This window comes from Sus scrofa, chromosome X (genome assembly GCF_054392235.1).
Source record: "Sus scrofa isolate SSC_HxYL_T2T_F1_AM1 chromosome X, Sscrofa_HxYL_maternal_Yorkshire_Landrace_v2.0, whole genome shotgun sequence".
Classification (NCBI taxonomy): Eukaryota; Metazoa; Chordata; class Mammalia; order Artiodactyla; family Suidae; genus Sus; species Sus scrofa.
The window spans coordinates 6,020,110-6,047,038 of NC_139401.1; the positions used below are offsets into that span (position 1 = coordinate 6,020,110).

The 26,929-nt window shown below is 44.7% G+C and overlaps 1 protein-coding gene across 14 annotated transcripts in view; it reads right to left on the reverse strand.

Annotated features, from left to right (window-relative positions):
• Nucleotides 1–404: 404 nt before the first annotated feature.
• The window catches only part of LOC146394448 (neuroligin-4, X-linked), a 401,455-nt gene continuing 374,930 nt past the window's right edge, over nucleotides 405–26,929 (reverse strand). For all 14 annotated transcript variants that reach the window (XM_085007085.1, XM_085007078.1, XM_085007089.1 and 11 more), the window contains 3 exons: nucleotides 18,945–19,130; nucleotides 10,803–11,592; nucleotides 405–1,806 (listed from right to left, as the gene is read on the reverse strand). In XM_085007085.1, coding sequence (XP_084863211.1) covers nucleotides 957–1,806; nucleotides 10,803–11,592; nucleotides 18,945–19,130 — 1,826 coding nt within the window. In that variant the 3' untranslated portion in view covers nucleotides 405–956. The remainder of the gene's footprint in view (nucleotides 1,807–10,802; nucleotides 11,593–18,944; nucleotides 19,131–26,929) is intronic.

A 26,929-nucleotide genomic window follows, 5' to 3' on the forward strand; every position in this document is an offset into this window, starting at 1 on the left:
GTTGCACAGACAGTCTGGGTCCACTGGGTGACAACCGCATTTTCCTACAAATGAAACGCATTAGAAAACCCCATGTCTGTTGGCCACAAGGAATTAAGAACATCCTCCTTGGTCCTGGAGGAAACAGAGGTGATAGGAGTAATGAGTATATCAATTTATATACATACAGAACACAATGGAAAAGCACAATCTTGCTAAAAGCTCTTTCAAACTGAAAACACCAATAAAAGCTTTTTTTGTTTTGTTTTTTTTGTTTGTTTTCTCTGTGTGTGTGTGTGTGTGTTTAAACGCACAGCTATATACATTTTTTTTTTTTAATTTTTACAAAGTTCCTTAAATACAGTTCAGGCTGGCAAAACATCTCTTTGCACAGAACTCTACGTACGTAACTGCATAGTCAGTTCTTTTATTTTAATAATAAAATTCTACTTTTCCTTCTCTCTGGATTCCAGCTCCATATGCTGGGTCAACGCCCACAGACTCTTCCCTCCCTTAAGCAGAGTCATCCGTCCTATGGCACATAAAGAACGTTTATTTCTTTTTCAATTGTAATTTAAAAAAAAATAAAAGAAAGAAAGAAAGAAAAAGAAATTGGGTCCCTGGCTGAGTTCCAGAAGTGTCCGCTTCCACGGTCCCCCATGGAGACACCCAGGTCCTTGAAACGGTCACATTCCAGCCTCGCTCACGTTTGCGGTGGGGATGGAGCTCTGAAAAGCAGTATTGTAACAGCACATGGATACATTTCACATTTCGCAGGGTCGGAAGTTGGTCTTGCCGCACTGGGACATGGTCGTGGGAAAAGTCTGCCGGGACACGGGGGCCGCCCTTCGGCGTGTCCGTCCGAGGCCGGTGGGAAGAAACGCATTCCTTGTGGGGAGATGTCGCTTTTGTCTTCCTTTCTCTCTTGCGTGTGGCGGAGGGGAGGCGCCAAGGGAGGGGACAGAAAGACGGCAGAACTATACTCGCGTGGTCGAGTGTCCGTGGGGTAGATTGCTACTGTTCTGGCCCCCGCTGAACGTGTTGAAGGTGTGCAGAGGCTGCATCCCCGTGAGGGTGCTGGGAATCATGGTGATGGTGTTTGGCGTCATGAGCGGGATATCATCCGGGGACCGGCGCAGCGTGAGGGTGTAGTCCGGGGGACAGGTCAGCCTCAGCGTGTCATGAGCCTGCAGGGACTCGCACTCGTGGTCGTGCTCCAGCTGTTTCATCTGCAGGGACATGATCTCCTCGTTCTGCATGTGCGCGATGTCGTTGGTGGTGTTCCTCTGGGGGCTGGGGCGCCGGTGCGTCTCGTGGCGCCGCTTGTCCTTCTTGTAGTACAGCGCGGCGAAGGCCAAGATGTTGAGGAAGAGCAGGGAGGCCCCCACGGCGATGGTGACGCTCAGCTCCGTGGAGTAATCCCGTTTGGTCTCGATGAGGACGGTGGTGTCCTCGGGCCCCGTCTTGTGAGGGTCCTTGGAGTGTTTGGGGTTGTTGGCGGGCGTGATGGCCGGGCGCTTGGTGGTGGGCCAGATCTTGGCAGGGGACCGCCGAGTTCCGTAAGGGAAGGAGGTCATGTCGGGAGGTGGGACCTTGGTGGTGGTGGAGACGTACTGGAAGATCTCGTTCAGGTTGTGCAGGTGGGGTACCAGTTCCAGCCAGAAGGCCACTTTGGTGGCCCGGTAGTGGTCCCGCACTCTGGGCTTCAGGCCGATGTGTAGGTAGAGCTGGTCTTTGGGGTTATACTTGGACCAGGCCACTTCCTCAAAGCGGTTGGGTTTGGTGTGAATGAACTTGGTGTCCTGAGGAACAGGCTGGTTGGGGTCGCTGGGGACAGAACGGAGAGAAAGAATAGAGAGGTCACACCCTTCCACACGTCACAAGCAGACTTTCATCACATCAAACGAAAAGGCAATCAGTTCCTCTCAAGCGTTTAGGGATACAAAGGACTGAAGGCACGACACATGCATGATGGTTGCATCCAAATGGGAGCTCCCGTTTTGTCATTAAAATCCCCTCTTACCTTCACTAAAAAAAATAGTAGTAATTCCTGATGGCAACAGTAAAGCAATTTTCACCACCTTGCTATATTTTTTTAATGCATCCAATTAGCGTCCATCGTAAAGGAGGAAAAAAAAACCTGTCTTGAAACATGTGCAGGATGTCAAGTTTAATTTCCGTCCTAAATCTCAACCGCGGGTGATGGGCCTCCAAGGTGGCACCTGGCAATGGCTGGAGACGTTTTTGGTCATTACAAATGAAGGATGGGTGTCTGAATGGGTAGAGGCCAGGGTGACTGTTAAATATTCCTTCCACGAGGCAGCACCCTTCCCCCAATGTCCACTCCAGCAAAGAAATATCTGGTTGCGAATGTCAAGAGTAGGTTTTTTTGTTTGTTTGCTTGGGTTTGTTTTTTTTTTTGGGGGGGGGACTTCATTTCTTTTATTAAATTATGCAAGCTTTTTTTCATAACGAGTGGTTGAGCACACCTTCTCAAGAGTGTTGAAAGTGAGAAACCCTGATGGAGAGGCTACTGTTCAAAAACACGTGCGTTCTCTTTCTTGCTCAAGAACTGCCTCTTAAAGGAAGAGGTTTTGCGGTTAAAACAATGAAAATACACGTTAAAAATCAAATCGAAATGGGCCTTTGTCACCGCAAAACATGAATAAAGAGAAATATGCATTGATGGTCCTCCATTAGAAAATGGACTGTGTATATACTTGAAATCCTTTTGAAGATCGAATCACATAAACCTCAGACAACAGTCCATTCATCGAAGAAGTTTGCTAAGACAGTGCTTTTACTTAACACTGAGGTTAAGGGTTTTCAGGAGAAGTACGGCGTGAAACAAGACATTGAGGGCTTTTATGGATTTCAAGGGTGTGTGGCAACTACGAACCTAAGAAGTCACTTATGATTTACACAAATAGGCACAAGGGAGAAGGAGACTCATTGAAATCAAAAGATTCTCTGCAAAACAGGATGCCGGAAACTTCTTTGCAACCAACTCTTTTAAGATAACCAACCACTCAGCAAAGATACCATAGCCCCATTTCTTCTTCTTCTTTTTTTTTTTATGCTTGGAAAAGTCAGCTGTAAAACAGATTTCACCTTAATGTGTACTTGTTTTGGAAAAGAGACTGTGCATGATAAAATGTCACCTGCTGGACAGTACTGAACACGTGGGCATGATGGGCAGACCCTGCTTGCTCAGACCCACTGATCTGGGTGCTTTAATGTCTATCTTCCAGGGTGCAAACCATGCACTTGACCAACAGGTGCAATATTTGCCAAAATAAGGGCTTAACCCTCAGCTAGAGACTGTCAAATCATGTCCATAGATTCAGCTCTGCATCTCCCCCTCTTTACAACTGCAAAATCTTGAGCAAATACTTTGACCTCTCTTAGCTTTATCCTTCTCATCTATAAAGTGTGGGAGTCAGTAAGGAAGGTTAAATAATAAGTACAATATTCTTGGCCTGTAGTAAGTGCTCAATAAACAGTATCCCTTTCTGTAATGCATAAATTAGAATATACCTAAAAATTCCTTGGGAGAGAGAATTATAGATAATATACTGTATATAGTCACAGTATATACTATATTCTATGTATTTTATATAGTCTATGCTGCATAAAAATATAATGTATACCACTATATATAGTATATGCTGTATAACAATATACTATATACTGCAATATATATGGTACACTATAGACTATATAGAGTCTAGGCGGCATAACAATATCCTGTATACTACAGTATATATGATACACTATACTGTGTATATCTAGGGTGTATAACAGTATCCTGTATACTACAGTATATATGGTACACTATATACTGAATAGAATCTAGGCTGGTATATATGGTACACTATACTGTGTATATCTAGGGTGTATAACAGTATCCCATATACTACAGTATATATGGTACACTATATACTGTATAGAATCTAGGCTGGTATATATGGTACACTATACTGTGTATATCTAGGGTGTATAACAGTATCCCATATGGTACACTATATACTGTATAGAATCTAGGCTGGTATATATGGTACACTATACTGTGTATATCTAGGGTGTATAACAGTATCCTGTACACTACAGTATATACGGTACACTCTATTCTGTAATACATGCTATATAAAAGTATGCTATACACTGTGAATAGTATACATTGTATAAAAGCATACTGTATATTACAGTATATACTGCATACTACAGTATATACTGCATACTGCATACATATATAGAGATGGATAGATGTATGATATACAGATTTGACAATAGACATGGTATATCAGACAAAGAAGTTTCATCACCAGAGTACACACTAACTGCTGTGCTTTTATTAGTGAGATGAAAAAATATTTTAAAAAATTATAGGCCTAATACTATGAGATTTTTCTTTCTTTTTTTTGGCTGTGCCCACGGATACAGAAGTTCCTGGACCAGGGATCGAACCTGTGCCACAGCTGTGACAACTTCGGAACCTTAACCCACTGAGCCACCAGGGAACTCCTGAGCTTTCTTATTTATGTGTTCATTTATAAACATTCATGTACTTTAATCTGTGTTGAATTTATTTTTCCATTCTTACATGTTTTGGGAAAATGTTGGATTCAGTATAACACCCCACGTTTTCTTTGAGTCTCCTGAAATAAATTGTTGGAAATTCCCATTTAATTGGAATCTACCCTGGAGAAGCCCGCCATCGATTTTTATTGTTCTAAAAGCCACAAAAGGTAGGGAGGATTCCTGCTATGTTTGCATTGATCTGATTTCACTGAATTGAGTCTTTTAGATGTATTGACCTTTGATTTAAAGAGAGAGCATCTAGGAAAGAGTGTCTGTTCATGTTGGATATGAGGCTATTTTCTACAGAATTCAGTGCACATTTGAAAAGGTAAGGAAACACATTTATTTTGTTCTCCAAGAAAAGAGCAGGGGGATTTTGAAAATCCAGATAAGTAAGCTTTCGTCTGATACAATCTATCTATTAGAGTTCTTAGAGACGCACAGTCAGTAGCCTTAAACCAAGATAAACTCACAGAGCTTATGAACGCTCATCATTTTCTCTCGTCAAACACTCAAAAGCCAGGAAGATCGCTAAGAAGGAATGCGGTGCCTTGTTTTGTAGACATTCCTTTGGGCGTACGGTGTGTTTTAATTCCCACGAATAACATTGAAAATGATGATCATTAAGAACCAAACAGGCACATCCTCTTTCCCAGGCAAGTCTCAAGACACATCTTCAGCCATTCTCCCCAACATCTAACACATACGTTTTCAAAACCTGTTGTGCGTCACTTTGAATATGATCTTGGCCGTGGATGGTTAAACAGATATCCAAGGTCTCGCAGGGCATTTTACGTGTGAGAGATAGGTACCTCAATGTCCTTAAAATTAGCAGGGACCCCTCAGATATGCTCCTTTGGATGGTAAAGATTTTCCTCACCCCTCAAACAATGGCGTGCGTGCTCTTAGAAGAAAAACTCACCCCTGCCCCCCGAATTATGCACTCAGCCCTAACTCTACAGCCGTTCATTCACTGAGGTTAAAACACTTTGGGGCAAGAAAGGTCACTTCGAAAACCAGTCTTATGCCGCAACTCTTTCTAAGCCACCCTCCCCGACTGTTGGTTGACTTTTGCCAAGATTCAGCAAACACGGAAGGTAAATGAATCATAGGCCACATCAAAAGCAGAGGTGGCATCTGAAAGCCAATGAAAAATACAAGTCCTTCTGTGCACTTGACCTACTCCAGTATATTTCAGTACATTGAACCAGGTGTTGCTGTTCTTACCTAACATACATGGGCTTCTTGGCCAACTGCCTTCCCACCTCTGAACTCCAGGGGCACCTAAGGTCTTCCACGTATAATGCTTAAAGTATTGTTCATGGCCACATCTTTTGTAGAGACCCTCGTCCTGCTCATTTTATCCACCTCTCCCCACAGAGAACCCAAACTGCATTGGTCCTTGATGCACGAGCATGATTTCCATTGACTTGTCAGGACCAATGCCTTACGTGTTTATCCCCAAAGAGATTGGATGTGACAAAGAGTTCAGATCTGTGTGATTATTCATAAACCCTGGAATTTGTTTTCATGTCTCCTTGGCATTGCTTCACATTGATCAACACTCCCCGAGTAGTCTCTTTCGACTCTGGTCCTTGATGCTTCAGCTTCACTGTTCTTTTCTGGCACCGTTTTGGATGAGTCTTCTCACCTGGATCCCTGGACAGACCTTCAAAAGCATCCCCCTCCTCTGTTCTCCTCCCCCCGTCCTCCTTTTCCTCCTCCACTCCCTTCTTTCCCTTTAGGCTTGCCACAGTCATCATCCCAACATTATTTTTCTGTGCTTAATAAAAACAAACATTCGACATAATAAAACAGTCAACATACAGAATAAAACACAAGCAAACCAAACAAAACGTTCCACATACATGTAAGCCTAGACCTAAGGGCAGCACTGTTCGAGCTGGTCGTGTAACAAGAAATCTCAGAGTTCACACGCATGAACAATTAGGAACACTGGGGTGCTGTGACGCGGTGTCGCAGATGTGACACTCCACCCGGGGATCACGGCGAAGCGTGTTCCGATGCCATGGGATCCTTTTGTTCTCAGCCATGTGCTGTTAGAGTCATAGGACTGCATGTCCTTAGAACCAAGCTCCCGTGTCTCTAGTGCTTACACAGGGGTGGGCGATGGTAGGCAAGTGTATTCTATGCTATTCTGTGGGTCCCTGCCTGAGTATGAGTTCTGGACAACAGAGTCAGGCATGTCACCTCACGGGGACATCAAAAACTGGTTTCTCCCATGCTGCTCCCCTACTGGCTCCATACTGCCTCACGCTCCTTGGCTGGATCACTTTCTAGTTCCCGAGGGACAAAGAACTCTTCCTCCATGCAGGGCTGGTGATACTACTACCTAATTGAAATTAAGTACCTAGCAACCACCTCCCAAGTCATGCTGTCTATTGGCAAATGCTAGACTTTGCCCATCAGCTCAACCACCCACCCCCTGCTGTCCCAAACCCATTCTTCACTGAAGGCAGATGGCTTGGAAATTTCTAATGTATGTTAGAAGCTGCACATTGCTTCCTAGGGGAGGGGCAATTCTGAGGAATGTCCTTGGAGGATGATTTGAGTTGTTTCAATGATCTTTCAAAATTCCCAGCATTAATATCCCCAAGGGTGATTTGAGCTGAACTTCACATAGACTGCAGAATCCAAAATAGCTCCTGCCTGGACAAGGACCAGATGCTTCAGCCTGCCAAGCAAGGCCCTCCCCCAGCAATTTGCTGTCACCTCCGTGAGAGCCCTACCTGATGTTGTCGACTACAGTCAGAAGACAGCTATTGTCCAAGCTGAGCCTCTGTACCTTCTCCAGCTGCACCAGCTACTTGAGCATCTTTATAAAGTACGCTCAACATATACCACTAATGGCCACATGGATAGAATGGGCCAGTGATTACGCCTAAGCTATTTTATGTCTCTGCAAATATGCTCCCCAATTGAGGGACGTGAAACACACACACTAGGGAAAATGATTTTAGGAACTAGAGGTACAGCCTTAAAAGGCACCCCACACTTGGGAGTCCCCACTGTGGTGCAGCAGAAACAAATCCAACTAGTATCCATGAGGATACGGGTTCGATCTGTGACCTCGCTCAGTGGGTTAAAGATCCAGTGTTGCCATGAGCTGTGGGGTCAGTCACAGACGCGGATTGGATCCCGTTTGCCGTGGCTGTGGCATAGACTGGCAGCTCTAGCTCCAATTCAGCCCCTCGCCTGGGAACTTTTATAATCTGCAGGTGCGTCCCTCGTCCCCCCCCCCCACAAAAAAAAAGCACTCCACGTGAAAAAGAAAAATTTTTTAAAAAAACACTCAACATTTTCAACCCTCACTTAGGCACTGACAGGTCCTGGTAAGTGTATTCATTTGTTGGTAGCCTTTCTTCACCATCTCATGACATTAATTAATTTCCTTTATCCTTTGCTTTCTTTTTTAGAAGAACAAGAGAGAACCCATCTCAGAGCCTTGGGCAGGCGAGAACTGCTAACGAGAATTTAATGGCTTTATTTGGATTTTGTCATTTTCTTTAATAGTTCAGTTAAAGCAGTGATGGATGATCCTAACTTTCCATGGAAGAAAATCCCATAAAGTTCATTTCTAAAGCACATTTAAGGGAAAAAGAAGGCAGGTGGCTGTAACAAAAGCACTGATGCTGGGTTTAGACATTATGAAATGATAACAGGTTAGGAGGGGGAGGTAGTGAACGGGCATGGCCATGTTGGGCATGGCCACAGTGGGGCAGCTGCTCCTGCGGGTCTTTTTTGCTTCGAGAAAATGCAAAACTTCACAAGGGCAGCCATGACCTATCAGAGTTCTGGGACACCATTGGGCAATGGTCTGGCCTTTTTTTTTTTTTTTTTTTGGCTTTTCAGGGCTGCACCCATGGCATCTGGAAGTTCCCATGCTAGGGCTCCAATCAGAGCTGCAGCTGCCAGTCTACACCACAGCCACAGCAACACCAGATTCGAGCCGTGTCTGCAACGTATACCACAGCTCAGGGCAACGCCAGATCTGCAATCCACTGAGCAAGGCCAGGGATCAACTCTGCATCCTCATGAAGACTAGTCGGATTCGTTTCCACGGCACCACTACAGGAACTCCTGGTCCTGCCTTTAAAAGGTTACATGTGCAAAGGTTTTCCTTTCAAATTCAGATATGCTGATGGTCCTAAGCTCCAGGACTTCCCCGTGGGATTTTCTTGGAACCAGGGTCCTTGCCAAGGTCATCCATCTGGTTAAGATGAGGTCCTACTGGAGCAGGATAACCCCAAAAGCAATGACCAGTGTCTTCCAAGAAGATGGCCATATAAAGACAGATGTGTGGGAAGAAGGCTATGGGGTGACAGATGCAAAACTGGGCAAGAGGCAGCTGCAAGTCGGGCAATACCAGGCATCGCCAACAAACCCCCAGAAGCTAGGAATCCACATGGAAATACCCTCCTAACAGGCTCGAGGGGGAGCTGGGTGCTGCCCTCACCTTCACAGGGGTACTTGCAGCCTCCTGAAGGGTGACACAAAGCCCACGAGCTATTCTAAGCCACATGGTCATGGGTGCTTGGTTGCAGCAGCCCCGGGAATTTAAGAAACAAGGTTCCAGGATGTTCCATCAACATCCCTGCTCACGTGAATCTGTCTTCTCCTTGTCAAAGAAAGATCCTTGGGGGACAAGCCATCATCTCTCCCAAGGGGCTGTGCCTTCACCGTTTCCCACTGCCTGTCTTCATTCTAACACACAAGGGGGGACTGTTCAGAGTGGGTATCCCTGTGGTGCATTTTCTACTCTGTAAATATGCCATCCTTTCCGTGACACTGCAGGACCAAGACTGCTGCCCCCCAGAGAATGGGGAAGGATGGTGACAAGAATGACACCTGCTCACACCCCGTAAAAATCGCTGCCCCTCCCCACCCCACGTCCTCTCCCTAGAACTACACGCAGCTCGGGCACAGCAACGCTGTGGCACGTGTGGGTACCTCATCCCCCCCCATCCACGCCCAGCCATCCGCAGAAAGAGTGACTTTCCCCGGTGCCAGGAGCAGCTTCATTTTAAATTCTGCGCCAGAAGCTCAAGGTTAATGATAGAAACACATCCAGGTGGAACAGAAGGAGAGCTCATTCATTTCCACAATTAGGTTATTAGAGAAGAGAAAATGAAAAGGTGCTTTGATATCCATAGCTCTTTAAGATGGGGGGGTGCTTTTTCTCTCATTGTTTGCAGAAAATCTGCTCAGTGAAATATGGGGGGACCCTGCTTTGGTGTAACTCTGGTGTATTTTCTATTACATTTAGCCAATGAGCTTTCTACCTAGGTATACAGATAGATAGATACACAGATAAATATATGTACATCTATGAAGTGTATATTTATTCATGAAATAAATGTGTGTATTTACAAATCAATACATTTGTAAATACAAGTATACATGCAATAATTATCCTAACTGTGGAGAAACACTAAATGTGTCTATCCATAAATAGATGTGTATATATATATAGATAGATACATGTTTTATATACACAATAGGATATCTTTGTAAGTTAGGAGATTATGAGTTATTATATGTATTTTATACATTTAGTATAATTTTTTACTGTGTATTATGAGATTTATTTCATTCCTTCGTGATGCAATAAACACACTTGGTCATGCGGCACAGAAGTTTTGATAAGTCTAGAATTTACCAAATGAGACAAGGTCCTATTTAGATTTGAAATGCCAGGATCCCCTTTCAACAGGAAAGACAAATATGTCTAACTTTCCCCAGGTGGTGGGAAGAAAATAATTTTCTGTATGCATCTAGCACCTTAGGAGAAACTGGTTTGATAGAAACCAACTGAGAGGTGAAGAAAAATCAGGTCTCCCTAGACATTGGGGAAGAGGACAGTCCTTGGGGGGGGTGCATGTGTATTTGCATGTGTGTGTGCACGTGTGGGAGCACAGTGTGTGCACCTCTGTGCATGTGTTTGTGCATGCATGTGTGTGCATACACGAGAATGCATGTTATGTGTGTCTGCAGTCATGGGTGCCTGTGCCTTTGTGTAAGCACGTGAGTGCCCATGTGTACATATGTCTGTGGGCGTGTGTGCAGGTGTGTGCATTGTGAGCACATTTGTGTATGTGTGGATGCCTGCCTGTGGACCAAGATCTAGCGAGTCAGGGAAGCAACGCGTCTATAGAGAAACCAGGCAAACTAGCGGGAGGGCAGTGACCTACTGGGGCGGGGGGCGGGGAACGGGACCATACCCGGTTTTGGCGAAGTTTGTCCAGTAGGTCATGACCACTGCGCTGAGCATGACATCATTCTTGGAGAAGTTGCAGCTGAAGAGCTCGGTGGGACCGATCATGGGAATCCCGAAGACGTAGGGGACCTCGTCGCCGTGGGCCGAGTCCGCCCAGCTGGGCTTCATCTCGCTTTGGCAGTGGTGGTAGAAGGCGTAGAAGTAGGTGGGCGAGCCATACTGGGCGTGCAGGTCCGCGGTGGCCACGGCGGGCGCCACCCACTGGTGGTCCGTGAAGAGGGCCACCAAGGTTTTTCGCCGCGTCTCGGGGTTTTCCTTGTCGGCCCAGTCCGTGTACATAAACTTGATGGTTTCCCGCAGGGTGTCCTTGCCTTCCGGGTAGCCGTAGAGGTTGTCCACAAAGTTGGACACGGAGAAGTCGAAGTCGTTGGGCGTCACGCCGTCCTCGTTGTCCACGATGCCGTCCACGAACTTGAGCCCCTCCCCCTGGTTGACGCCCAGCATGATATCGTAGTTCAGGAACTCGCCCTGCTCCATGAGGATCTGGGGGTCGTCCGGGATCACGTCCCCGTCGATGACGGGCCCGAAGGAAATGTGGTACGTGGCCGGGGTGATGGTTTGCTGAATGAGCTCTTTGTAGTTCTTGTTCCGAAGGCAATCCACCATGTCCGTGGTATCCAGCATGTTGCAGCCGACCCTGTCCGCCAATATCCGAGTGTACTTGGCAGGCTGGTAGTTCACGGCCCAGCTGGACAGCGCAGTCCCGCTCTGGATGATGGCTTTCTGGAACAGACCTGCAGGTGCAAAATTGTGCACATGCAAATGAAAACCCACAGTGGAGAAAAGCCGCTTTGACTCAGCAAAGAAGGCTCCGATTGTCCCCGCCCCAAGGCGTGTGAATTTCTGGAAACAGGAGCATTCAGTTCTTTCACTGGGTTTCGAGCCCGTTCTCTGCCCCTCCCCCTCTGGCTGGACACTGGTTTTTAAGGGATGCTCTTAGACACACACACGCACACACACACACAGTTTAAGAAAACGAAACTGTATTTACACTTCAGCTGCCGTGGTTAAAAACATGCAGTCTCTTTCTTCCTACCCAGTTTTGGGAAATGTCAGGGTCTCCACCCCCAATGTTCTATGATTGCAGCTCAGAGCAGTCATATCCCTCATCCCCTAAAAAATATGCCTTGTGGCCTTGAATGGTCAAAGGGGCTATTTTTTCCCACTGCCTGAACCAGGTACCACTTTATGACGGGGTCGGGGGAGGGATCAACCAACACCAGCTGAAGAGCGCAAACCAGAATGCATTTTTAAAACAATTTTTTGAAAGGTATAGCTGATTTACAACGTTCTGTCAATTTCTGCCATACAGCAGGATGCATTCTTATTTCCACCTTGCATATGCTGCAGGTGATAAAAATTTGGCATTAAAGTAATTAAATCAGCTATTCCTAACAAAATCCTCAGTTGAATGCCCCACTGAAATATATGCTTATCAAAAAAAAAAAAAAAAAAAAAACCAAAACAACCCATTCATTTCAAAATTGCATCCCTCCATAGCCTGGACTTTTGGATCATTTATCCTGACATATTTTAAACAAGTCTGTTTGGTGAGAAACTTGGAAACCCATGGGCTGGCGGCTTTCTGAGTCAAATTCTGTCACGCTTAAAATTTTCTGTCCCATCAGGCTAGTACAGGGGCACCGAGAAGTAAATAAAAGCCTATTTTTTACTACTCTAGGACAAGAGATGAGACCCTATAAAATCAGTCTTTCGGTCCTTATCTCTCCCCTGCTGTTTCCATGAACTCCAGCCAGATGTCCTTCTTTTACTTTATGAGTCACTGGGAGAATAAAGCATTCAAGTGGGGAGTCCAGCAGTTCGTGCCCTGTGGGTGATGTTTCAGGCCATGTCCAAACAAGCAAGCATGAAGAAAACATGATTGCAATCAGGAAAAGATGTGATTCTAAAGACTGGAGAATGGGGACGGGGAGGGAGTGGGATGGACTAGGAGTCTGGGGTTAAGAGATGCAAACTATTGCATTTGGAGTGGATAAGCAAAGAGATCCTGCTATATAGTACAGGGAATTATACCTAGTCACTTGTGATGGAGCATGATGGAGAATAATGTGAAAAAAGAATGTGTGTGTGTGTGTATGTATATATATATATGTGTGTGTGACTAGGTCACTTTGCTGTACAGTAGAAGTTGACAGAATACTGTAGAACTAGAGTGGAAAAAATAAAAATCATAAAAAAAATAAAAAAACAGGAGTTTCTGTCGTGGTGCAGCGGTAATGAACCTGACGAGGATCCATGAGGATGTGGGTTTGATTTCTGGCTTCACTTAGTGGGATAAGGATCCGGTGTTGCCATGAGCTGTGGTTGTAGGTCACAGACACGGCTCAGCTCTGGCATTGCTGTGGCTGTGGCATGGGCCAGCAGCTGCAACACGGATTTTGACCCCTAGCCTGGGAACTTCCATATGCCCAGGGTGCAGCCACTAAAATAAATTAAAAATTTTTAAATAAATAATGAAGAAAGAAAGAAAGATTGATTGGTGGACAAACTAAAGACACACAAGATGAACTGAAACTTTTTTTTTTTGTTGTTTTTGTTTTTTTGCTATTTCTTGGGCCACTCCCGCGGCATATGGAGGTTCCCAGGCTAGGGGTCCAATCGGAGCTGTAGCCACCGGCCTATGCCAGAGCCACAGCAATGTGGGATCCGAGCTGCGTCTGCAACCTACACCACAGCTCACGGCAACGTCGGATCGTCAACCCGCTGAGCAAGGGCAGGGACCAAACCCGCAACCTCATGGTTCCTAGTCGGATTCGTTAACCACTGCGCCACGACAGGAACTCCAAAGATGACACACAAGATGAACTGAAACTTTCAATTGATCTGGCTTTGCCCCATACATCATCAAATTCCGGAAGGGGCCAATCCCCTAAGGTTTCTCATTGCGTTGGAAGTGTGCACATACAGACTTGTGTGTATGGCTCTCAAAATGAAGGTTGTGGAGCTGCTGTTGTGGTGCAGCAAAAACAAATCCAACTAGTATCCATGAAGATATGGGTTCCCTCCCTGGCCTCGTTCAGTGGGTTGCTGAGAGCTGGGGTGTAGGCAGGCAGCTATAGCTCCAATTCGACCCCTAGCCTGGGAAGTTCTATGGGTGAGGCCCTAAAAACCAAAAAACGATGAAGGATCTTCAGAAAACGAGGTCAAAATTTGGTGCACTGAAGACATGCAGAAATGTCAACAATCAGAAGGAGAAAAATGCTGCTAGAACTTGCATATTTTTTTCTCCCTCTCACCACTCCTGGCCATGATTGAGGTTTAGATATATTGGTCAGGGAAACCCATGCTAAACTGGAAGAGTTAAAGAACGTCATGGATTGTTCCTATTACAAAGTATGAGTCACTTTGGTATTTTCGTATCATGCCTTCTTGCCCCCGCCCCCCATTACGGTTATCATAGTCATCATATCTGCAATACCATTGTTAAGGAACAGTGCCACCCCCCCCAACAGGATCTGAGAGCTGCCTGAAGTGGCATCCTTGTCCATGACAGGACCAAAGGAAATGTGATACCCAGCCAGGGTGATGGGCTGTGGAGTGGATTCTTGACATGATGCCTGCCAGTCTAATACATATCAAGCACAATTCTTAAAGCCAATTATTGGAATGTCAATTGGTACAACCACTATGGAAAACAGTATGGCGATCCCTCAGAAAACTAAATGTAGGACCCAGCAATCCCACTCTTGGGCATCTATCTGGACAAAAATTTCCTTGAAAAAGATACATGCACCCCTATGTTCACTGCAGCTCTATTCACAATAGCCAAGACATGGAAACAACATAAATGTCCATCAACAGATGATTGGATTAGGAAGATGTGGTGTATATATATACAATGGAATACTACTCAGCCATCAAAAAGAAAATGCCACTTGCAGCAACATGGATGGAACTAGAGACTCTCATACTAAGTGAAGTACGTCAGAAAGAGAAAGACAAATGCTATATGATATCACTTATATCTGGAATCTGATATACAGCACAAATGAACCTTTCCACAGAAAAGAAACTCATGGACTTGGAGAACAGACTTGTGGTTGCCAAGGGGGAGGAGGAGGGAGTGGGATGGGTGGGAATCTGGGGTTCATAGATGCAAACGATTGCCTTTGGAATGGATAAGCAATGAGATCCTGCTGTACAGCACTGGGAACCGTATTTAGTCACTTGTGATGGAATATGAGGGAGGATAACATGAGAAAAAGAATGTATATGTGTACATGTGACTGGGTCACCTTGCTGTACAGTAGAAATGGACAGATCACTGTATACCAGCTATAATGGAAAAAATAAAAATCGTTTTAAGAAACCCCTAATTATTGTTCCTTCAAGTAAAGGCACATGTCCCTTATAACATTCATGTCTCTTTGGTCTCTTGGCTTTTTGTTTCATTCTCTGCTAGGAGAAGGCTGTGATGCACATCTCCAGGAAAACACCTTTTGCCCATGGGTAAGATGAGTTTATTAAGCTGAATTGCTAGAAATGGAATTTCTAAAGCCAAAAGTCTATGTATGATTATAATTCTTTTTTTCCCTCTTTTTTCTTTTTTTCTTTTTTTTAGGGTGCTCCCATGGCATATGGAAGTTCCCAGGCTAGGGGTTACATCAGAGCTGCAGCTGCCAGCCTATGCCACAGCCACAGCCATGCAGGATCTGAGCCACATCTGCAATCTACACCACAGCTCACAGCAATGCCAGATCCTTAACCCAAAGAGTGAGGCCAGGCATCGAACCTACATCCTTATGGACACTATGTTGGGTTCTTAACCCACTGAGCCACCATGGGAACTCCTGGGATTCTTGATTCTAGGGCTGATTTTTTTTTTTTTTTGGAGAGATGCTTTGTAGAAATGACCCATGCCAAGCGCTGTCATAATCATTTCTGATCTGTTGATTGAAGTAATTAACATGTTTGCCCTAATGAGCTTGGGTGCACCTGTGTTGCATTCCAACAAAAGCTGGTTCCCACTCCTCTGTCAAGTGAGACTGGTGGTTCTATCTATTGAGAAATGGGTAAGTCAAGGTATGTTCTAAAATGCTCTAGGAATCATTATTACAATGATCTGCATGAGTACCCTCCCTCTTTCTTTTTTTGGATAAAGGGTTAAGACAAACACAAGTCTGCCATTCTTCTTCTCCTCAGCCATTCATTCAAAGACAAAGAATCAAGAAATTCTGATTTCAGAGGACTTGAAAATCAGCATCAGGCCTATCTTGTTAATGAGAAAATCAAGGCACAGAAAGAGTCAGACACTTTAACGTCATGCAGGAGGCAAGAAAAAAAATGGGATGCAGTCACCTGACATGATGGTCCTTCCCTTTGTTTAGCATGTTTATGGTACTTAAGAGAAAGAAGCTGCATTCAGAATGGATAAGCAATGAGATCCTGCTGTATAGCACAAGAAACTATATCCAATCTCCTGGGATAGACCATGGTGGAAAATAATATTTTAAAAAAATGTATGAGAGATTCCACTGTGGTGTAGGTTGCAGCTGCGCCTCGGCTTCTAACCCTGGTGGAAAATTCCATATGCCAGGGGTGTGGCCATTAAAAAAAAGAATACATATATACATAAAAGAATATATATATGTGTGTGTATGTGTGTGTATATATATACGGTGCTGGGTCCCTTTGCTATACAGCAGAAGTTGGCACAATATTGTAAATCATTTTTTTATGATTTTTTTTTCCATTATAGTTGGTTTGCAGTGTTCTGTCAATTTCTACTATACAGCAAAGGGATCCAGTCATACATATATACATATACATATATATATATGCATTCTTTTTCTCACATTATCTTCCATCATATTCCATCGCAGGTGACTAGATAGAGTTCCCTGTGCTATACAGCAGGATCTCGTTGCTTATTGACTCCAAATGCAATAGTTGGCATCTAATCAACTTATTTATTTATTTATTGTCTTTTTGTCTTTTCTGGGGCCACCCCTGTGGCATATGGAGGTTCCCAGGCTAGGGGTCTAATCAGAGCTGTAGCTGCCGGCCTACGCCAGAGTCACAGCAATGCCAGATCCGAGCTGTATCTATGACCTACACCACTGCTCATGGCAATGCTGGATCCTTAACCCACTGAGCGAGGCCAAGGATTGAACCCACAACCTCATGGTTCCTAGTCGGATTCATGAACCACTGAGCCATGACAGGCAGTCCTATACTTTAATTTTTAAAAAAGAAGGTACTGCATGATGCTTCAAAGAAAAAGAATTCCTTTAGGAGTTCCCTGGTGGTAGTGTGGGTTAAGGACCTGGTGTTAGCACTGCTGTGGCTCAGGTCCAACGTGCACACGCCCTGGGTATAGCCAAAAAAAACCCTCTTCCTCCGTTTAATATTTTAGGTTCTTTTGATCTAAATGGTTCACATACCCCTGGAGCAATTCTTTATCCAATGATACAGAAGGAGGCATAACACAACCTTAAGGATTTAGACTGTCAGTACGAATATGCTCTTGCACTTGCCAAGGTGTTCCAGGGCTACATTTTATCATTTTTTTCTTTTTGTTTCCTTTTTGCAGAGAGTGCCAGGAAGTTTACTACCAGCTTCCAGACCTCCAGGATCCAATCCCTGCTGACTTCTCTTTTAAGTCTCTCATCTGGGGAGTTCCCATCATGGCTCGGGTTTGACCCCTGGCATCACTCAGTGGGTCAGTGATCCAGTGTTGCCGTGAGCTGTGGTGTAGGTTGCAGATGCCACTCGGATCCTGCATTGCTGTGGCTGCGGTGTAGGCCGGCAGCTGTAGTTCCGATTCTACCACTAGACTGGGAACCTCCGTGTGCCTGCAGGTGTGGCCCTAAAAAGAAACAAACTATCTGTCATCTGATAACTGCTGGAAACCTCTGTCAGTGAAAGACCAGAGGGCATCACCTTGAATGAGTTTGTACCAAAGAAGTGACTGGTCAAGGGCGACACGCTCTATCATGAAACCTACACGTGTGCAACCCTTACCCACAAACTGTTCCCTTTCATGTAACTTCCATGCTGTAAAGTTAATAAAATTTAAATTTGACCAAATAAAATCAGAGAGGCAAAGGTAGGGTGTAGGCATGATGGAAAAAAGTCATTTTCCATCAATTACTTTTTTGGTTTTTTTTGGTCTTTTTAGGGCTGCACCTGTGGCATATGGACGTTCCCAGGCTACGGGCTGAACTGGAGCTGCAGCTGCTGGCCTGCACCACAGCCACAGCCATGTAGGATCCGAGGCACGTCTGCGACCTACACCACAGCTCACGGCAATGCCGGATGCTTCATCCATTGTTTGAGGCCAGGGATCAAGCCCACATCCTCATGGTTACTAGTTGGGTTTGTTACCACTGAGCCACAATGGGCAATCCCACCACCAATTATTTTAAGCCACAGTTAGTTGTCTTAAGTGGAAGTGAGAAAAAATATGTGGTTAACATGGTTAATAGCACTGGATTGCATATTTGAAAGGCGCTCAGAGAACAGATACAATGAAAATTCTCATCAGAAGGGAGAAACTTTGTAACTCAGTGGTGAAGAATGTTTGCTAGACTTATCTTTGTGATGGTTTCGCAATACAGACAATTTTTTTCTTTTTACAGCCACACCTGTGGCACATGCAAGTTCACCGGGCCAGAGGTCGAATCAGAGCTGCAGTTGCCAGCGACAGCACAGCCACACGGAATCCAAACCGCATCTGTGACCTACACCACAGCTCACGGCAACGCCGGATCCTTAAGCCACTGAGCAAGGCCAGGGATTGAACCTGCATCCTCTTGGATACTAGTTGGGTTTGCAACCTGCTAAGCCACCACAGGAACGCCTATACAAATACTGGTGATGTTATACACATGAAATTGATACAATGTTGTATGTCGACTCTACCTTGATTTTTTAAAATGAGAAAGAAAGCTGAGTGAGAAGAGGGTTTGGATCCATGCCTTGTGGGGCCGTGTGTGTGTGTGTGTGTGTGTGTGTGTGTGAAATGTATGGGCACCCTGCATGCACCTAGGGCCAGAACTATACATGGGCTCTTTTCTTGGTCCCAGAGGATCCCCGCTGCCCTCTGTGGGGCTGCGTTTATTACCTTCTGAGTAGTGAGACAAAGTCAACAGGCTGACACAAGAGGCACCTGCACCGGAGCCAAAGATGGTCACTCTCTTGGGGTCCCCACCAAAGGCCCCGACGTTCTCCTCAATCCATCGTAAGGCCTGAATCTGATCCAGGAGTCCGTAGTTGCCTTTGGCTGCCTGGTCGCCGGTACTTAAAAACCCTGCAAAAGAAGACAGGATGTAAGTAGATGTTAGATAATCCACAAGGGCGTCCTGCAGAGCACAGGGAATGCTCCTCAATATTCTGTCCTCAGCTCTAAGGGGAAAGAATCTGAAAGAGAATGGATATATACAGACATCAGGGAATCACAGTTCTGTACACCTGAAGCTCATGCAACCTTGTCCATCAACTATGCTCCCATATATGATAAAGACTAAGTAGAAAAAAAAAATACAGAACTAGACTCAGACAGAGACAACAAAGGGGAACATGGGAGGGGGAGGATAAATGAGGAGTTTGGGAGTAACAGAGACACAGGACTATATAATAAAATCAATAACCAACCAGGACCCACTGTAGAGCATGGGGAAATCTATTCAATATTCTATAATAACTTACACAGGGAAAGAATCTGGAAAAGGATGCATGTACGTCTATGTATCCCTGAATCACCGTGCTGAACACCTGCAATTCACACAACCTTATCAATCAACTCTACTCCCATATAAAATAAAAATTAAATTGAAAAAATAAAAATAAAACGGACATAGGAAACAAACTAATGGTTAGCACAGAGAAACTACAACAGGTCTGGGGAAGATAAGTTAGGAGGTTGGGATAAACATACAAACACGACAATGCATAAAATAGATAAGCAACCAGGACCTACTGCACAGCACAGGGAACTATATTCAATATCCCAACCTATGTGAGAAAAGCATCCGAAAAAGAATGGATACTTGTCTGTATCCCTGAATCACTGCTGTACACCTGAAACTAATACAGCATTGTCCATCAACTGTACTCCAAAAATATTTTTAAAAACAATGAAAAAAAAAAAGAACACCAGATATTGGGTTATCAACTACACAAAGCATATAAACATCGCTGCTATTTGAAAGGCTACCTGATGGTTTATTTGCTTCATTCTTTAATGTTTCTCCCAATAAAGGAGCAGCAACAGTGTTGCATACTTTCCATGGCAGAAGATTACATTATGTAAATAACAGCTATGAGGGTTCTTGGATCTGCTGACACTGTGATAACACGTCTGTGTGAGTTGATATGGGGATACTGCATAAGGCAGAATGAATCTAAAATATTTACAATATGTGACAATATCAGAGATCTATACATGTGCCTGTATTTGAATCATCATTCCAAGTACGTGCTGGTTTTCCTTGGCAAAACAAAAATGACTCTTAAAAAAAAAAGGGAAAAGGAGTTCCCATCGTGGCTCAGCAGAAATGAATCTACTATCCATGAGGACACAGGTTCAATTCCTGGCCTCACCCAGTGGGTCAAGGATGCTGTGTTGCTGTGAGCGGGGGTGTAGGTCACAGACACAGCTCGGATCTAGCGTGGCTGTGGCTGAGGTGTAGGCTGGTGGCTACAGCTCCGATTCAACTCCCAGCCTGGGAGCATCCATATGCCTAGGGTGCAGCCCTAAAAAGACAAAAAAAAAGGGGTGGGGGGATTAGGTGTGTGGACATCAATATATAAGATTCTGTACCTTCTACATAAAAACACTATCGCTTAGGTTTTCCCCGCCAAAGTCCTTGATAATATTTTCATTTAACTCCTCTTAGTGCCTACATTTCAAAGCAAATTTTAGCCTCATGACATCCCACTCTTAAACAGTTTAGCATGCATCTCTGTTTTTCCACATAGAAAAAAAATTAGTTACAGGCAAAAACTCATAATTCTTTACATTTCCACCAAAAGCCTATGCATATTCAAATCTCCACCACTGTCCTCAAAATAGCCTAGGCCGATACGCTTTATTTTAAAAGGAAAGAGGGGTGTGTAGATTAAGGAATTAGATTTCACTCAAGGCCTCAAATTCTCCATCCCCCCTTCAAAGCTACCGATGAGGCAATTGGGGCATTCATAGCAATGCGATCCATTTTACAGATCTATCTCAATTGCTGTTTTCCTCCCGTGGCAAAAAAAGTCTTGACCTAGAAACACCACTTGCCTCCAATGTCTGAAATCATTTTGTGAGAAAAGACACTCTCTCACTCAGATTCAAAAACCATGAGCATTTTGTAAATGCGCCCTCCAAGCTTAAATTACTGCACAAACTTTAACCGAACTTTATGCCCAAATCTGTCTTGAATGAGCCTTCAGGGAAAACAAAGTCATAAAAGTGTTTATCCATTCTGCATTCTTTTTTGCCCCCATGCAAAATCACCCATTATGATAGTCTCCTCTGAGCCTTTTCTTTCTTTTTTTTAAGGGCTGTACCTGCAGCATCAGGAAGTTCCCAGGCAAGGGGCTGAATCGGAGCTGTAGCCTCCAGCCTATGCCACAGCCACGGCTATGTTAGATCTGAGCCATGTCTGCAAACCTACATCACAGCTCATGGCAACTCGGGATCCTCAACCCACCGAGTAGGGCCAGGGATCAAACCTACATCCTCATGGATGCTTGCTGGGCGTGTGAACTGATGAGCCCCAACGGGAACTCCTCCATGCCATGTCTTTATTCCAAGAATAATGGGTCACCGCATTCACCTGCATCAACGGATGCTTATGAGATAACTGTCCAGCCTCCACAGTGCATATGGCAAGACAGACGCATCCAGGCCCCCAAATAACAGAAATGAGAACCAACGCCTTCAAACACAACCCTAGCCAAAGCGCAGAGCGACTCGAGATGTTCTTGAGCAGCACACTCTCAGCTCTAAAACCAGATCCTAAAGGATGAGGTTTTAGACCAACTGAGTGAAGGAGGCTTCCTCCAGAAGCTTTGCCTGAGCACCTGTGGCAAATAGAATCAGCCAGCCAGAAGGGGATTGGAAAAGAAGAGTCTGGATCCAAAGAAAGCAGCCAGATGGGTCTTTTTGTGGCTGCTCTGCTTCTGAGATGACAACCCTTGCGATGCACAATCTTCGAGCCCCTCTGCACAAATGCACGTGACAAAGGGAAGCTTGTCCCTTTAGGGCTCGGCCCCCAAATCCAGTCCTGTCTCAGGTTCCTGGGGATGGATGTGAGAGGAGCCCCGTCTGATGCCTAGGAATATTCAGACGCTCCCTTATTTAATGAGCAATTACTAATTAGTGTTTCATACCCAGGAATGTGCTGGGGCCCCACGCCTGTACCCACTCCCCGCCCCCTGCGTTTTATACTCTTTCTCATAAAATGAATCATGCTTGGCTTCGGAGAAAAGCCTCTTTCATGCAGCTTTATGTACGCAACGGGCTGATGATGGCAGTTTGGGTGCCGTTTAATAACCGGGAGACAAGCCTCTCACCGCCACCCGCCCCCTCGTCCCGTCCCCATTCAGGAGAGAGGTGATTCATTTCGAAAGGCTCCAGGAATTTTCTGGCAGAAATGCTGTGGGTTTTCTTTCTTTTTTCTTTTCTTTTCTTTCTTTTTTTTTTTTTTTAACACATCCTTCCTCTGCCTGCCTTTCTCCCACCCTCGGCTCTCAGAGAAGGGCCGAGTCGCTTATTGTTTCTTTGCAGGAGCTGGAGGATTTGCAACGTCCAGTAAATCACAAGCCTTTATTAAATTGGAGCCCCGCCCTCGCCAGCAAAAAGAAAAATAAAACAAAACGTGACTGTGGTAAACTCTCCAAGGGCTGGCTCCTTACCAGTCTGCATCGATATTCGGTACCCTGGCAAACTTTCCTTTGTGTAAAAGCATCCCATTGAAAGGTCTGATTCTGGCAAGGCTGATCTCCTTCCCAAAGTCCTGAGGGGAAGACCTTTCTCCACGGGTCTCTTAACTTGAGCAAACGAACGTGGTTTCTTGGAAGCTGGAGTTTCCATAGCATCCGCTGTGGAATCTTCATTTACTGCAACATCTAGGGATTGTTTATCTTGCTTAATTCTTTTTTAAAAAGTTTTATTTTATTTTCATTTTTTAAAGTTTTATTGAATGTAATGGATTTACGATGTGTTGGATTCAGGTGTACAGTAAAGTGATGCAGCTACGCATATATACACATCTGTTCTTTTTCAGATTCTTTTCCCCTGGAGGGTATCGCAGAATATCAAGCAGAATTCCATTGTTCTTTGATTAGTATTATTAGAGTATAGTTGATTTACCGTGTTGGGTCAATTTCTGCTACACAACACAGGAACCCGGTCATACATATATATCCATTCTTCTTCTCATACTCTCTCCATCACGGTCTCCCCCAAGAGACTGGACAGAGTTCCCTGGGTTGTACAGCAGGACCTTGTCACTAATCCATCGTCAATGTAATAGCTGGCTTTTTAAAATTTAAATGTTCCAAGGGTCAGAGTTCCCATTACCGGTAGAGAATGAAAGCAAGTGATGTTGTTTTTTCTATGATAGTATATTCCTTTCGTAGCCTGAGTCTCAAAACACAGTGTTTGACAGAATCCAGACTTAGCATGCATGTGGGTTTCCTAGCATGAAGTTCTATGAACAACAACATGCTAGCAGCTCATCTGTTTGGACACAACAACGCACACTAGCAAAGGCAGAAGCATCCCCAGAAGACACCTTCCCAGAAGAGCACGTAACTTTCCTTTACATGTTATAGATGAAGTCACAGAAGCAGCAGAGATTTGAAACAAATGGCTCCTTTCATTGACAAATATTCTTGGGGTCCAAATCCTCTAAGCATTTCAGCTGAGGAAACATTGGTTTTTGAGATTTACTGGCTCTGCAGGGAGGCTTGTAAATCAGTATTGCCCCCCCCCCCCACAACTGAACAATGAGAGAGACATACAAAAGAGACCATTTGAATTCAGAGAGATTAGTGGGTGGATGGATGCTGAGTTTCAGTCCAAGCCCTGGAAGGAACAACACACACACACACACACACACACACACACACACACGGTACACTCAGGGGTTTGCATGCTTATTTTGAAACACAGTTCATGAAAAAGATGCTTAAAAAACCAAAATCCCATCTGCCGCCTGTACTTGAATCAAATGACTGTTATGGGCATTGCATTGGGTCTTGATTTCACTCTAGAACAGAAAGTTTCAGGGTCTTGAGATGGGTAGTTATAACCTCAGTGTTTCTCATTCCTCTGAACTGAGAGCGTCAAGGAGACTGATTCCAGACCACACGGCTTTCTGTCCACCTCAAATCAATGGTAAAGTGCCAACAGCATCAAGATGTGGTTGCCCTTGGGTTTGTTTATCACGTGACTTTACTGCCACCCACGCTGTCTCTCTTGTAGGACATCATTCATGACTTGAGTGCAGGAGGCATTTTGGGGGTGACTGTTACTCCAGAGGAAATTAAGCCGTGAATATAGAAAAACACATATTTTACATTTTCAGGGTGTGTGGTTACCTGAAAGTAGTAGCATTAATGGAGGGGTCTCGATCACGTTTCTGAAAGAATTCTACATATGTGGACATACATGTACACATTCTTGCAGAATGATCTATTGTGTTTCTTCGGAATAGCAGGAAGATTTGCCCCAGACAGCAAATCACTAGCCTTTATTAGATCAGAATCTCTCACTCATACTGGTAAGTGTGTGTGTGTGTGTGTGTGTGTGTGTGTGTGTATACATGCAATATTTAATGTAATGCTATAAAAGCAAAAAGGAAATGTTTCAGTAAAATCTTTTCAATGAGAACACACAGAATTGATGTTCGCTCACATAGAAGAGCCAGAACAAAACTCTGGGTGATGCGAATGAATGCAGAGGTAGAAATACAGAAAGCCGGAGTTCCCGTCGTGGCGCAGTGGTTAACGAATCCGACTAGGAACCATGAGGTTGCGGGTTCGGTCCCTGCCCTTGCTCAGTGGGTTAACGATCTGGCGTTGCCGTGAGCTGTGGTGTAGGTTGCAGACACGGCTCGGATCCCGCGTTGCTGTGGCTCTGGCGTAGGCCGGTGGCTACAGCTCCGATTAGACCCCTAGCCTGGGAACCTCCATATGCCGTGGGAGCGGCCCAAAGAAATAGCAAAAGGCCAAAAAAAAAAAAAAGAAAGAAAGAAAAGAAATACAGAAAGCCGTCCAAGAAGTGGAAATCTCTATTCTGGGACACTTAGAGGAAAATCATTATGAGGCAAGATTAAAGTTTTCTCATTGGAACTATTTATGATTTAACAAAAGGGCATCGATCTCTAAAGGAGAAGATGAAAGGGGAAGAAAGTTCTATATGCAAATTCTGCAGGTGACATAGAAAAAGCTAACTGAAATTACGTCTCTATTTTCAGTTTTTCTTTTACTTAAACATGACCTGAGTAATACCTGGCACTCCTTCTATGATCTCACATTATCACCCGAATGTCACACAGGGTCAGAGATGTCTCCAAGGACAGTAGAAAAAATCATAAGGCAATTTTGAAGGACATGTGATTTCAACAACTTAAGGTTTTTTAGTCTTTCTTTTTTTTTTTAAGGGCCACACATGGAGCATATGGAAGTTCCCAGGCTAGGTGTCAAATCAGAGCTGTAGCTGCCAGCCCACACCACAGCCACAACAATGTGGGATCTGAGCTGCGTCTGCAACCTACACCACAGCTCATGGCAATGCCGGATCCTTAACCCACTGAGCGAGGCCAGGGCTCGAACCTGCAACCTCATGGATGCTCGTCAGGTTCATTTCTACTGAGCCATGATGGCAACTCCGCCCAAGACATTATTAATGTTGTTCCTCACCCCGTTCTCATGAAAGACATCCTGTCCTCACATGCTGGTTTAGAAAGAGGCTGCACAGACGTTTTAAAGCACTTTCCCTCAAATCACACTCAGGCACAAATTGAAAACCAGTTACATTCTGGAATTAACATTCAAGATGATAAAGTTTATTAGGTCAGAAGGTGAAGAGAACTGGTAACATCTTTCACGATGATGAAAATTTGGCAACAGCAAGTCTGGAACTAAATCCCCTTCTAGCCAAATGTTAGAATCTTTTCTTTTATTGTTATTAGCATTACTTATTGTTTCTTTTTAGGGCTGCACCTGTGGCATATGGAAGTTTCCAGGCAGGGGTCAAATTGGAGCTGTAGCTGTAGGTGTATGCCAGAGCCACAGCCACATGGGATCCAAGCTGTATCCGAGACCTACACCACAGCTCATGGCAACACCGGATCCTTAACCCAGTGAGCAAGGCCAGGGATGGAACCCGCATCCTCTTGGACTGAAGTCAGGTTCTTAACATGCTGAGCCACAATGGGAACTCCAACAGAATGTACCAGGTCAGTAGCAGGGGAATTGCACGCATTGGATTCAGAAAGTCAATAAGCCTTGGATGTGAACCTACAGGAAAGCCTTGAGCATGTCATTTAAGATGTCAAAACCTGCGGGTTCCTGTGGTGGCTCAGTGAGTCAAGAGCCCAACATTGTCTCGGTGAGGATGTGGGTTTGATCCCTGGCCTTGCTCCGTGTGTTAAGGATCCTGCGTTGCCACAGGCTGTGTAGGTCACAGATGCAGCTCGGACCCCCTGTTGCGATGGCTATGGTGCCGGCCTGCAGCTGCAGCGCTCATTTGACCCCTAGGCTGGGAACTTTCCTATGCTGCAGGTGCGGCCCTAAAAAAGAAAAAAATAATAATAAAACAAGAAAGATGACAAAGCCTCATTATTCTCAACTGCGGAGTTGAGCAGAGTAGGAATCCCATAGCCTAGTCCGGGGAATATACCTATAAAAGCCTTCTTCTCGGAGGGCAGTTGGTGTTCAAAAGTGATCCCTGATGAAACTGACTTTCTTCATACCAGAAACACTACTGTTTATTTCTGCTTCACCTTCACATAGCAAGAAAGGAGAGGTGTCCAGTGACAGATAAAATGGGTCCATAAGGAAAGGGATTACTGGTCTACCTTGCCTCTGGTTTTTGTTTTTTGTTTTTGT